Source organism: Zingiber officinale, chromosome 7B, assembly GCF_018446385.1.
Source record: "Zingiber officinale cultivar Zhangliang chromosome 7B, Zo_v1.1, whole genome shotgun sequence".
Classification (NCBI taxonomy): Eukaryota; Viridiplantae; Streptophyta; class Magnoliopsida; order Zingiberales; family Zingiberaceae; genus Zingiber; species Zingiber officinale.
The window spans coordinates 21,252,320-21,264,415 of NC_055999.1; the positions used below are offsets into that span (position 1 = coordinate 21,252,320).

The window sequence follows — 12,096 nt, forward strand, 5'->3', positions numbered from 1 at the left end:
AAGCCTGTGCCGGGAAAGAGGAAATTGTTTGCAGCAGCCCTATGAAAAAAAAAAGTTCTTTAATTTCCTCCATATCCATCATTTGATCATTAAGCAATATGAATTAGCAACTCTATTCAAGTCATCTGAGTATCTATGCCTCCTCTCAGCCACAATCATTTCAACAAACACGATGTGAAAGAAACGAAGCTTTTATTCATAGTAAAACTTTTACACAAAATGAAACATTATCTCTCATTAATATATGCATGCACTCTCAATGATTACTCCTTTTATTCATGATATACTCAAATTTCGGCTTAGATAGGATGCAAAGCGTGCTCCTATGGATGCACTGTATGAATTTATGCATAGACATCAGGATCGGCGAGCAAGTATCCCTCGACAGCCTTGAGCACTCCGATCGATCCATCTCTAATGGGTTTTAGCTCTTCCTCAGTGAGATGTTTGTCTCCGAGTGTTTCATACTCTTCATCGAACACTTCTATCTTGTTCTTGTTGAAGCTTCCCAGTGGCATATTACTATTAGCACCTGCGATGTAACGAAATGAATATGATTAACATCTGGTGGAACTCAAATCGAAGAGTTACGTACGTTTATCAGGAGATGAAAATGATGAATAATTTGAGTGAAGAATATATTATACTCGGAGCGAAGTAGGATGTTAATGGCTCCAACTCCCTCTCCGATACGCTCTGCTTTAGAGAAAATGTCAGGCAAGAGCTTGGGGTACAAGATGTGGGGTTCGCACACCACTCCTTTCCAGAGCCTTGCAGCTGAGACGTTGAAGGTGGCCTCGTCGGTGCAGGAACCGGAAACCATTTTCGCCGGCGAGGGTGTAGACTAGAAAGTAACTGATAAGGAGAAACTTGCAGTGGATAAAGACGAAGGGGCAGAGTAGGCTGTTTATATAGATCCTGACGGTCAATGGTCGTAGTGACAGGTCTACTCTGAAACTTCCTATCGATTAATCCTGACTAATCCGGTTATAACAAGATTTTGACTAGAACATAAGCATTGTTTAAAATAATAAGAGTGGATATCTTTCTGGAAGGAACCGTCAACATTGTATTAACAATTCTTGTAATATGGATATTCTACCTCTTATAATGTTCAACACAGATCAATATCATCTTATAGTAGCTATGAACCATATCTATTACACTATACAATTTATTTCTGATTAATACTAATCAATATTATATTAGTATCTATAATTGTATAGTAACCGTGAAATCGTAATTGATATAATTACATAGCAGCTATTATGATTTTATAATTGATACAATAGTAAAAAATAAAGAATTTCAAAATATAATATAGGGAGAGATGGGATGACAACCTCTTTTGATAATAAATGAAAAAGGACCATTAAGATGATTTCAATAAAAAAAAAGTCATTTTAAGTTTTATCCTATTTATTTTAGATTGAAGCTTTACCAATTCGATAATATTGTTTGATAAGAATATTTGAGAAAGAGAAACAAAAATTGAGGTAAAGGACCATTTGCAAAAAAACTGAAACCCAGAGACGGCCCTTGTTTCAGTATGAGGGCTAATAGTATATCCCAATTCAGGTAGGTGGCTTTCAGGATCTACAGAACTTCTCATTTCAGTATCTGGTTTGACAGATAAAATTCTTCCTCTGTTTTGTTCAGTGTCTCTAAATTGATTATCTCATAATTTTGAAAGTGGAACAAGATAATTATAATCATAAGTTTACCTTATTTTAAAAAAAAAAAAAAAAAATCCTTCGTTGACAACTCATTCTTGATACATATTGCACTAATAAAATGATTTTAATGTAGGATAAATAAGTTAAAATTAAATTGATTGTTTATCTAATGTTTTTATCAAGTGTGTATGAGTTGATTAGTCTGAAGGACTTGAAATCAGTCTGAAATCTAGTTAGACCCGCGGAGCCCGATAGCTGGTGCGAAGTCCAAATAGGTCCATGGGGGCCGATATATGACGGAAAGTCCAGTTAGATCCACGGGACCTGACAACTAACGGGAAGACCTGGTGGGTCAGAGGCAAGCCGAAAGACTACAGTTGGTAAGCGAAGGTAAGCAATTGGAGGAGAGATTCAATGAGGACGTGTTCCCCGTTAAGGGAACTATAGGTGTCGATCCAACTTAGATTCACTTGGAAAATCTAAATTGAGATCTTAACTATATTCTGATCTCGAGGAGATATGATCTAATTACTACCCTACCTTCTATATTGTGCTAACTCTATTTTGCAAAGTAGATATAATTTTTATTGCCCGGACTAACCTTTTCAGCAAAGAGAAGGATGATGAAGAAAAGGGGTCCGCGTGCCCGGATCTGGTCTGAGTGCCCGGAGCAAGCTGGCCCAGGCGGGGCCGCAGGCTCCCAGAGTCGGTCCAAGCGCCCGAGCCCGAAACTTCATCCACAAGTTGGCGTAGAGTGTGTCGGTTCACCGAGCCACATGGTCCAGGCACCCGGAGTGGATATATTTAAAGGCCTTCGACCCGAAGATTCAAAACAACAACTGCAATGATCTTATTTGCTGCTCGGTGCTCTGAAAAGGCTCCCGCAACGCTACTAAGCTGACAACCGGACTTCTGTTTTAATTAGTTTTTTTTATTGTCGGTAATTCTTTTATATAGTTCTTGTACTTGAAATTTATAACCAATTTCGAACTATTAGTAGTGGGCCTTAGAGTAGGAGTTGCCGAAGACTCCAAATCAAATAAAAACTTGATCGTGTTAGCATTACTCTTTATTTTTCCACTGTCTCTATTTTAAAATTAAATTTTCGACGACCACTATTCATCCCCTCTAACATTCTTTTCGATCCTATAGTCTTCTCATCTCATTTGAGTATCTGCCATTCATGGCGAAAGTAACATCACTAACCAAAAAAACAAAGTTAGTATTGTATAGACTGATAAGGAGAAACTTGCAGCGGACGAAGAAGAAGTGGAAGAGAAGACTTTTAACAAGATTTTAATTATTCTGCAAATACTTTTAATTATTTCAACAAGATTTTGACTCGGTGATAAGTCCATGATCATAGATTTGTCAGAGCAGAAGCAAACTTTGAACTGCAGTTATAATTTCTGAAGAAAAAATAATTGCTATTTTATCAGTGCATGAACATTCAAAGTTGGGTGGAGAAAATTTGTTTGTTTCGAGTAGAAAACAAAAATGATCAAAGTTTTGACTGTTGGAGAATTTGCAATTCTTGAAGAACCAGAGCTTTTGTTTTGTTTGTATCTTCTTTCTTTTATATATATATATATATATATATATATATATATATATAGTTCAGAGAAGCCCATCGATGGATATCGATAAGAATCATCATAAAAAAGAACATTGTACATCATATAAAACAATATTCCAGAAGAAAAATTGTCTGTAAATTTGCACCGTCCGTTTTGGATCTGACGATAAGCATGTGTTGTTATGCGACAGCGACAGTTGCGTGTGGAAGAAGAACCACGACGGCTTCAAACTCCTACCTTTTCTTCGAATGTCTCCTGCGACGTCGACGTGGGCTGTACACGACGACACGAAGGATTGAAGGAATATGCGTTCTAGTCACCGGACTGCTCTCCAAACTCCACCACTCTCCACCACGAAAGCAATAAGTACCTTATCCATCATTGAAGGTTACCTCACCGCGAATGGCCACATCGTCGCCCGCGACTTCACTAGTGATCCAATTACTCCTCCTCCCGTTCATTTCCGTCGCCTCCGATGGCCGCCTCCACCGCAATCGCTGGGGCAATCGTGTGCGAATTGGGGAAGAAGCAGCAGCGGCCTTCGAATAGGGATCAGGCGCTTCCAACGAGGGGTGTCCGATTGCCGGAACCTCCGGCAGGGGGAGGCAAGATCGTGCTCCAGCCCAGGCTGTGCACCCTGCGGTCGTACGGGGGGAACGACGCCGGAGTGATGAGGAAGTCTGAGAAAGACGCATCGCCCTTCTTCGCCTCCCTCGCTGACTACATCGAGAGCTCTCGCAAGAGCCAGCAGTTCGAGATCGCCTCTGGTCGCCTCGCCATGGTCTGTTCCCTATTCGATCTATTTTTTTTTTTTCAAAAAGGTCAAATTTTGCAATTTTTTCATGGAAGAAGAAGAGGGAATCAGATATTGGCTTTGGTAGGTTGCGTTGGCGGCGGCGGTGTCCGTGGAGTTGGTGACGGGCAACTCCATCTTCAAGAAGCTGGACTTGCAACAGATAGCGGAGGCCGGCGGGGTGTGCGTGGCGGTCATCGTCTGCGCCGCCACCTTCGCCTGGATCTCCAGCGCACGTACCAGAATCCGGCAGATGATCACGCTGGGATGCAGCAGCTTTGTCGACTCCCTCATCGACAGTGCAGTGGAAGCCCTGTTCTGCGACAGCGAACTCAGCGATTGGTCTGATGAAATGTAAGCGACGACGATGATAGACTTCAGCGTTCGAGATGAGAAGTGAGAATATTTGAATTGCTAGAACAGAATAGCATATTAAGGACTGGAGTTGATCTCCATCAGTAAAGTATACAAACTACAGACCAGAAAAGAAAGAAGGGAAAAAAAAAAACTGGAATTTGTAGTCTGGAAATCATGGAACTCATCAATAATCGTCTATTGTTTTCGATATGGGTTTGCTGATCAGATCCCATAATGATTTGTACACGTATACAAGTTATTTCTAAATGTCAAATTTCTCTTTATACAATATTTATGAACCACATTCGTATGTTCAGCTTCTGATTCACTGCGTCTGTTATCAGATATATCAGGGCTACTGGTCTAAGTTTTTCTGCTATGCCCCCTCTGCAATATTAGAATGATTAAGTCATTAACTTCTCTACTAGGGTAGTAAATGAATCAAATATGTAGGAATAAATTTGATGTTCTATTTGGTAAAGATTTATTTTTATTTGTTTAATATATATATTAAATAAGATCAATTAAATGAGTAAGTTTAAATAACTCGTTAAATTAAATGAATAAATTTGAACATATATATATTCAACTCATTAATATTCATGAATAACATCCATAAATCATATTATTGAATTATGTTTATTCATAGAACTCTTATCCATCAACTAAATAAATAAAGAAATTTTTAAAATAAACAAATAAATTTATATTGATAAAGCTCAAATACAACTAAATAAACTTAAAATGTAAAAGTTTTAAATAATAAAAAATAATTAAATTGAGAGCTTTATAACATTTAAATAAATCAAGCTTAAGGAGATTTCATCTAAATTTATATTGATCTACTTAGCTTGGTTGGGCCCGTTTACAACCCTACATATGATAGTTAGATGATGTGTATGTTAGAAATATGAATGAAAAAAATGTGAAAAGGAAGAAGGAGATTTCATTGTAAATAAGACTTTAGTTCCATATTGAAAATCTCATGGTAAGTTTATTGGTTAAATTGTTGTATATACATTGATGATGTGAACAAATATATGGGAACAAGTTTTCTCTCATGTGTAGGTGTGCAAGGGTACAAATCTAGAGTCCAAATTGCATAGAATCAAGTTGACTCGTGTGCGAGCATAACATATATGTGTTGAATGCTAGACCGATTGAGGTAAAATTTGTCCAAATAAATGAACTAATGTTTTGTCTTTTTTTTTTGCTACTTCTCAAATGTAAAATAGATGAACTAATTGCGATTAATTCCATCAAATTGAAACTGATGAGTAGTTATAATCGGCAAATAATGGCATTGAATGACCTTTATTCAGCCATTTACTATCGTCAAAGGCTAAGCTCCTTTATAAGGAGGTAATTAGTAGAGCAAAGAAAGAGAGAACTTAAAGTAGATGCTTAAGCAAATCCTCCCACCTTTGTTCCCCTGGATTTCTCTATGTTGTGCACGTGCTAGATAGATTCACTCGTGATAGCAATCGGGTATGTCCTCAGTTCGCCATGATCCACCAGTGTGTGTTGGTAATCATAGTCTACCATTGTATCCTAGAAAGCAGACGATTCAAGAGAATCTCGAAATATAACCAGAGGTGGGGCATGTAAGTCTATGTTAGGTCGGCTAGAGGGGGTGAATAATCCTGAAAATAAGTTAGAGAAATCTCTTGCTATTTGAACTAAGTAAAAACACAATATTAGTAAAAAAAAAAAATAACTGACATAAAAGAAATAACTAAAAAGGGTAAGAAAGTTCAAAGAGTTACTTGGTTAGAATATAGGTGGTTGTTAATTCAAGACAATGAAATACTCACTAAAAATCTCATTTGTGAAGGCAGAGTAGCCTCTTACAATCTTTGAAAGCTCAAAAAAAAAAAAAAGTAGTACATTGATTGTTGAATAATTCCTACCTCTAGGGGATTTTTTTTATAGCTTACCAAAAAAGTTACCGTTGCTTGGAGGCGCATCCAAAGGGATCAAGGGTGCCTCCAAGAGGATAAAAGATTATCCTCTTTTCAACGGTAACCTAATGGCTAATGTTCATTGGAAGAGCTTCTATGGAAGCTCCAGGGTGCCTCTAAGAGAGACGCGAGGGCATCTCCAAGCTCTATGAGGGTGCCCCCAAGGAAAGCACGAGGGCGCCTCCAAGGGAGGCACGAGGATGCCTCCAAGGGAGGCATGAGGGCGCCTCTAATAAAGAGGCATGAGGACGCCTCCAAGCTTCTTCAGGGCGCCTCCAAGCTCATTTAGGGTGCCTCCAAGCCCCTTTAAGGCATCCAGTTAACCTCCAATCAGTTAACTTTTCCTTGTGTTTCTTTGGATGATTCTCCGATCATCTAGAATTGAGCTCACCTGAATTAAACTTTTATCTTCTCCTCGAGCAAGCTTTGTCCCAGCTTCTCATCCCTCGAACGCTCTGCACGAGTCCTTCTCGTCAGTTGGTGTACTCTTCCATAGTTTTTCGTCCCTTGGATGCACTGAGACCTTCAACTCATTTCCCATGCCATCCTTCTTGTTCGTGCGTCTTCTACTCGACTTCTTGTGTTTCTAAATTCTTGCACACTCATACACAAGCAGTGGCGGATCCAGACAAAAAAGGAAGAGGATGCTCAAAGAAGGGAGTTAGAGTTATCTTCCTTCTCGCTGCCCCTTGGATTGCAGTATACTGGTAGAATTTCCCAGGAGCAAGGGGGTGCTTAAGCACACCCCCACTCCCCCTAGATCCGTCACTGTACACAAGACATCAAAATTGTACGACCTAATTTAACTTGGTTAACCATATCAAAACTAATCAAGTGCACTTACAATCTCCCCCTTTTTGATGTGAATCAACCCAAATTAAATTAGGATAAACAAACAATAAAACATTTTAAGCAAATAAATTTGCAATCATTACTATTAACAAATTTGCAATAAAAACAAGTAAATACAAGTATAAAACATGAAAATTTATTCTACGTTTACCTCCCCTTAACATATTGTCTTTCCCTTTTTGATGACATCAAAAATAAAATAAGGAACATATGAAAAAATAAAATAAAAATATTGGAAAATATTCTTGGGATTAAAAATAAAATTTTCAGAAATATGTCATTTTATCAAAATTAATTTTCAAAAAGAATAATTTGTATCAATTAATCCTCAGTTTTGACAAAAATAATTTAAAATTTATTTTTACTGTAAGTTTTTGTTAATGACAAATATAAGCATTCGAAACATGAAAAAAAATTTAGGAATTGAATATTATTATTTTATCCATAATAAAAATAGTTACTTTTAAATTTAAATGTTTAAAAATAGATTTTTAATTCAAAAAATTTTAATGATTTTTTTCATCGTTCAAAATATAATGTTCCTTAGCCAAAAAATTAGGGCTTTCAAAATTTATCTCCTAAAAAATTTTAAATTTTAAATTTTAAATTACTTTTTAATAAAAAATTCATAAACAATAAGATAATTACCAAAAATCTCGAAATTTTTTATTCTAACAGAAAACCTAACTCACTATCACAAAAAAAAAAAAATTTAAAAATAAATTTTCAAAACATTTTTAAATATCAAAATTCATTTTTTTGAAAGAAAAATTAAAAAAATAACGGTTAAAAAATTTTGATTTTTTTTTCTGTTAGTAAATAACATTTTTATTTTTTTTAAGGAAAAATTTTTTAACACAAAACATGAATAACATTTTTATTTTTTTTAAGGAAAAATTTTTTAACACAAAACATGAAAAAGGAAGTGATCCTGTCTGAAAGTCGAAGAGATGAATGTTAGGGACATGGCGCTCCTGTTGACCTCCGGTGAACTTCGCTCCCGCCTAAAACATAAGCAGCGTCAGTGCCGAGCCAGGGAAGGGGTCCCCGGTGATGGCCCTCCGACGCTCAATTCAGTCTCCAGCGACGCAAGAAGAAGCAGGAAATGAGAACTATAGCGCAACAGTATAAATCACGTGAAAAAACATGCCTCCGCCGATACTTGGACCCCTTTTATATAGAGCCTTAGAGGCCCGGGTGCACGCTTCCCAAGATGAGCACGCGCCTCTAAGCTTTCCCTAAAAAGATGTGTCAGTAAGGTGTCACTGACACAGTACCTTAACGGATCGAGCATATCTCTGAAGTGACAGTGGAAGCTTCCGCCGTACGATCTTCTGTCTGACTATGCTACCTGTCAGCAGCATTAGCTCCCAAAAGGATGTCGAAAGATATCCCGCTGTGTCTGTTGCTTGGCCGAGTGGAGTGACTGCTCGGCCGGAATTTTGCTATCCTTGCGCTGTCTGCTGTCAAGCCGAGCGAGATAGCCACTCGGCTGAAAGTCCACTGTTGCGCCGAGTGGGATAGCCGCTCGGTTGAAAGTCTGGTATCTAAGTGTCGTCCGTTGTCGGCTCGAGCGGGATAGCCGCTCTGCCGAAAGTCCACTATCCATATGCTCGATTGATGGGCCGAATGGGATAGCCACTTGGTGGGTAGGTCACCGTTTACGTGCTCAACTGATGTTGAGTTTGCTGCTCTTTCGAGCGAAGAAGCCACTCGGATCGGCTTCTGCGCGTCCTTTGAGTATCGGTTTGATTACTCCCTATGCCGAAGATGGTGGATCGATGCTTCATCTCCGATCGGCGTATGACTCGTCCGACCGATCTACACCGTCCACCCATTGACCTTCTTGACTTTGATCTCCATCGTGGTAGTAGGGTGGGGCCCCTCATCATCACCGGAAGCATGCAAAATAACTAATTTTAAATAATGTTATAAATTAAAGGAAATTCAATTTAAAGCAGGCATAAAAATTAATTTTAATAATAATAAGCATGATTTAAGAACATAAAAGAAGTTTCTATCTACTGGATTTATCAAATAATTTCTAGGAATATATTTCTAGTTACTTTTATAATTTGGTATATATGATTTTATAAATATCAACTAAGTCCTTTATAGTTTCTAAAATTCTTTTATGGTGCATATGAGTTTGAACCTGCAGAGTCTTTTACTAATAATTCTATTTGATTTTTTAAATTGTTAATTTTTATTTTTCATATCATCAAATTCTATTTTTAAACATGCATTTTTTTATTTCATTTTCCAACTCAATGTTGATCTTTTTCAATTCAATGTACTTGGTCCTTAGTTAGCATAAAGATCTACTTAGCATCTTGATAACATCATATATTTATTCTGAAGGTAGATTATGTACCTCACTTACCGTATCAGACTTGTAGATAAATGCTTCTCCTTCATTGATGTTCTCTTCCAAAACACTTTCATCGTCTTCATGTAGATATTCAGCTATTAGCGATGTTCTAGCAATCTCCTCAATCTCGGACTCTTCTAAAGACGAATTGATATCCATCAAAGAGTCATGTTTTTCTTCTTTTGGTTTTTCATGGAGTTCCAGAAGCTTATCTCAAAGAGCTTTGGCAGATTTGTACGCACCGATTCTGTCTAGTTCTTCAACCAGTAGTACACTTAAAAGGTGAAACTTGGCCTTACCATTTGCCAATAGCTCGTCGCACTGCTTTTTAGTCTAGAGGTGTTTTTTGAGTTCTTCTCTATTCTTGTTCTTTGGTGTTTCAAAATCATATTTCATTATTAATAAAATATTAGAATCTGTTTTAAAAAATACTTCCATACAACGTTTCCAAAACATTAACTCCCCCTCGAATACTAATGGGTAGATGCTCAACTAGGCTATAGTCTTGTTGCTTGAGATAGCAGTTAATCATTCTAAAGCGGTTGGGCGCTGATACTAATTGTAGGTCTGCGTCAGCCTGGCTAGAGGGGGGTGCATAGCCCTGAAAATAAGTTAGAAAAATCTCTTACTATTTGAACTAAGTAGGGATACAATATTAGCTATAACAAATAACTAATATAAAAGAAATAACTAAAAAAGGAAAGAAAACTCAAAGAGTTACTTAGTTACAACCTAAGTAGTTGTTAATCCAAGACAATGAAAAGCTTACTAAAAATCTCCTTTATGAAGGTTAAGGGTGGCAATTTAGGTCGGGTTTGGGTTGGCAGGTTGACGGGTTGGAACATTAAAATCCGAAAATGACCTGATTAATATTTCAGGTCAAATTATTCGACCCGAACCCAATCCATTTATCTGTATTTGACTCAAACCCGACCTAAAATGACCCACAATCTGAATCCAACTTGACCCAAAATGACTCATTTATAAAAATATGTTCATCTTAACACAAACTCAACCCAAGCCCGACGTGAAAACCCCATTTTATAAAAGTATGCTTATTTTAACCTAGACTCAACTAAAATCTGACCCGAACCCGACTCGAAAATATTTTTAAACGAGTTTGTGGGTTGTAATTGGTTCATTTCAGGTTAACTCAGACCTGACCTGTTTATTAATCATGTCAATTAGGTCAACCCAAACTTGACCCAAATCCAATCAGACTTTACCCTAACCTGATTTTTTTCATGTTTGGTTTAAGTCGTATTTTTTTGTCAGGCCAAAAATTGTCACACGACTACTGTTCATTGGAGACGCATTTATGGAAGCTCCAGAGCACCTCCAAGAGAGGTGCAAGGGTGTCTGCAAGCTCCATGATGGCACCTCCAAGCTCCATGAGAGCAGTTCCAATCAAGAGACGCGAGAGCACCTCCAAGCTTCTTCAGGCCACCTCCAAGCTCCTTTAGGGCACTTCCAACCCATTTAGGGCATCTAGTTAACCTCTAATCGGTTAAATCTTTCTCACGCTTCTTTGGATGATTCTCCGACCATTCGGAATTGAGCTCACCTGAACCCAACTCTAATATTCTCCTCAAGCAGGTTTCCTCCTAGCTTCTTGTCCCTCGAATGCTCTAGGGGTGTCCTTCTCGTCCACCGGTATATTCTTTCGCAGCTTTTCATCCCTCAGATGCACTGAGCCCGTCGACTGATTTCCCATGTCATCATTTTTGCTCGCCGCATCTTCTGCTCGACTTCTTATGTTCCTAAATTTTTACACATTCAGACACAAGGCATCAAAATTGCAGGCCTTAATTTAACTCGGTTGATCACATCAAAACTAACTCGGAGTATTTACAGGGTGGATCTGTTTCAAGACAAGTGCATTGAGCACAGGCATTGGCAATTGACTCCCAACTCGACGACTCTGCTTCCCAACTAAGGGTTGCACTCGGAGTCTTTGCTTCTCCACCTAAGCACTCGGTGTCTTCACTCTGTGACTTTCTCGGGCAACATGCATTCCAACTTGGCGAGGTCTTCCTGACTCGAATACTTGCTTCCTGATTGAAGGAATCATTCAGCTTCTTTTCTTCCTGAATGAAGGAACCACTCGGTGGCTTCCTTTCCCGAGTCATTGACCTTCATCCCAACTTGGTTGAACTCGACATCCACTAGCTCGGATGACTTGTGTCTCAACTCGGCACTCAGAGCATTTGGATGACTTGACTTGCCACCTAGACTTGATTAGGACTCAGACTCGGTGATACGAAACAATCATCTTCTGGATAATCTACTAGTTCAGTCTAACTTTTAAAATTGATAGTATCTACTAGTTCAGTCTAACTTTTAAAATTGATAGTATAAAATTATCTGCTCAAATCATCTCGACAAATAAATTAAAATTAATTTTATATGATTCAATTCAACTAAAATTTTCCAATATCTCTAAGATTGTCCAACGCGTATCTCACATTAGTTTACAAGCATTTTAATTTATTATTCCTTTTTTTCTATC

General features: G+C 37.9%; 2 protein-coding genes across 2 annotated transcripts; one reads left to right on the plus strand and one right to left on the minus strand.

Annotated features, from left to right (window-relative positions):
* Positions 1-344: 344 nt before the first annotated feature.
* LOC122004234 lies at positions 345-823 on the minus strand. Its single transcript, XM_042559156.1, has 2 exons — positions 694-823; positions 345-532 (listed from the first exon to the last, which is right to left on the minus strand). Exons 1-2 carry the CDS (start codon positions 821-823, stop codon positions 345-347), a joined length of 318 nt encoding a protein of 105 aa, XP_042415090.1.
* A 2,824-nt stretch (positions 824-3,647) lies between these two features.
* LOC122003633 (stress enhanced protein 2, chloroplastic-like) lies at positions 3,648-4,692 on the plus strand. The gene is made up of 2 exons (XM_042558712.1): positions 3,648-4,034; positions 4,135-4,692. The coding sequence occupies exons 1-2, from the start codon at positions 3,729-3,731 to the stop codon at positions 4,402-4,404; spliced, it is 576 nt and encodes a 191-aa protein (XP_042414646.1). The 5' UTR covers positions 3,648-3,728; the 3' UTR covers positions 4,405-4,692.
* Positions 4,693-12,096: the final 7,404 nt, after the last annotated feature.

Excerpts from the sequence above, each read along its gene's own strand:
- LOC122004234 (XM_042559156.1), bottom strand. The coding sequence starts at position 823 with ATGGTTTCCGGTTCCTGCACCGACGAGGCCACCTTCAACGTCTCAGCT. Across the intron at positions 533-693 it reads CATTTTCTCTAAAGCAGAGC|GTGCTAATAGTAATATGCCA; the intron begins GTATCGGAGAGG and ends GTTACATCGCAG.
- LOC122003633 (XM_042558712.1), top strand. The coding sequence starts at position 3,729 with ATGGCCGCCTCCACCGCAATCGCTGGGGCAATCGTGTGCGAATTGGGG. Across the intron at positions 4,035-4,134 it reads CCTCTGGTCGCCTCGCCATG|GTTGCGTTGGCGGCGGCGGT; the intron begins GTCTGTTCCCTA and ends TGGCTTTGGTAG.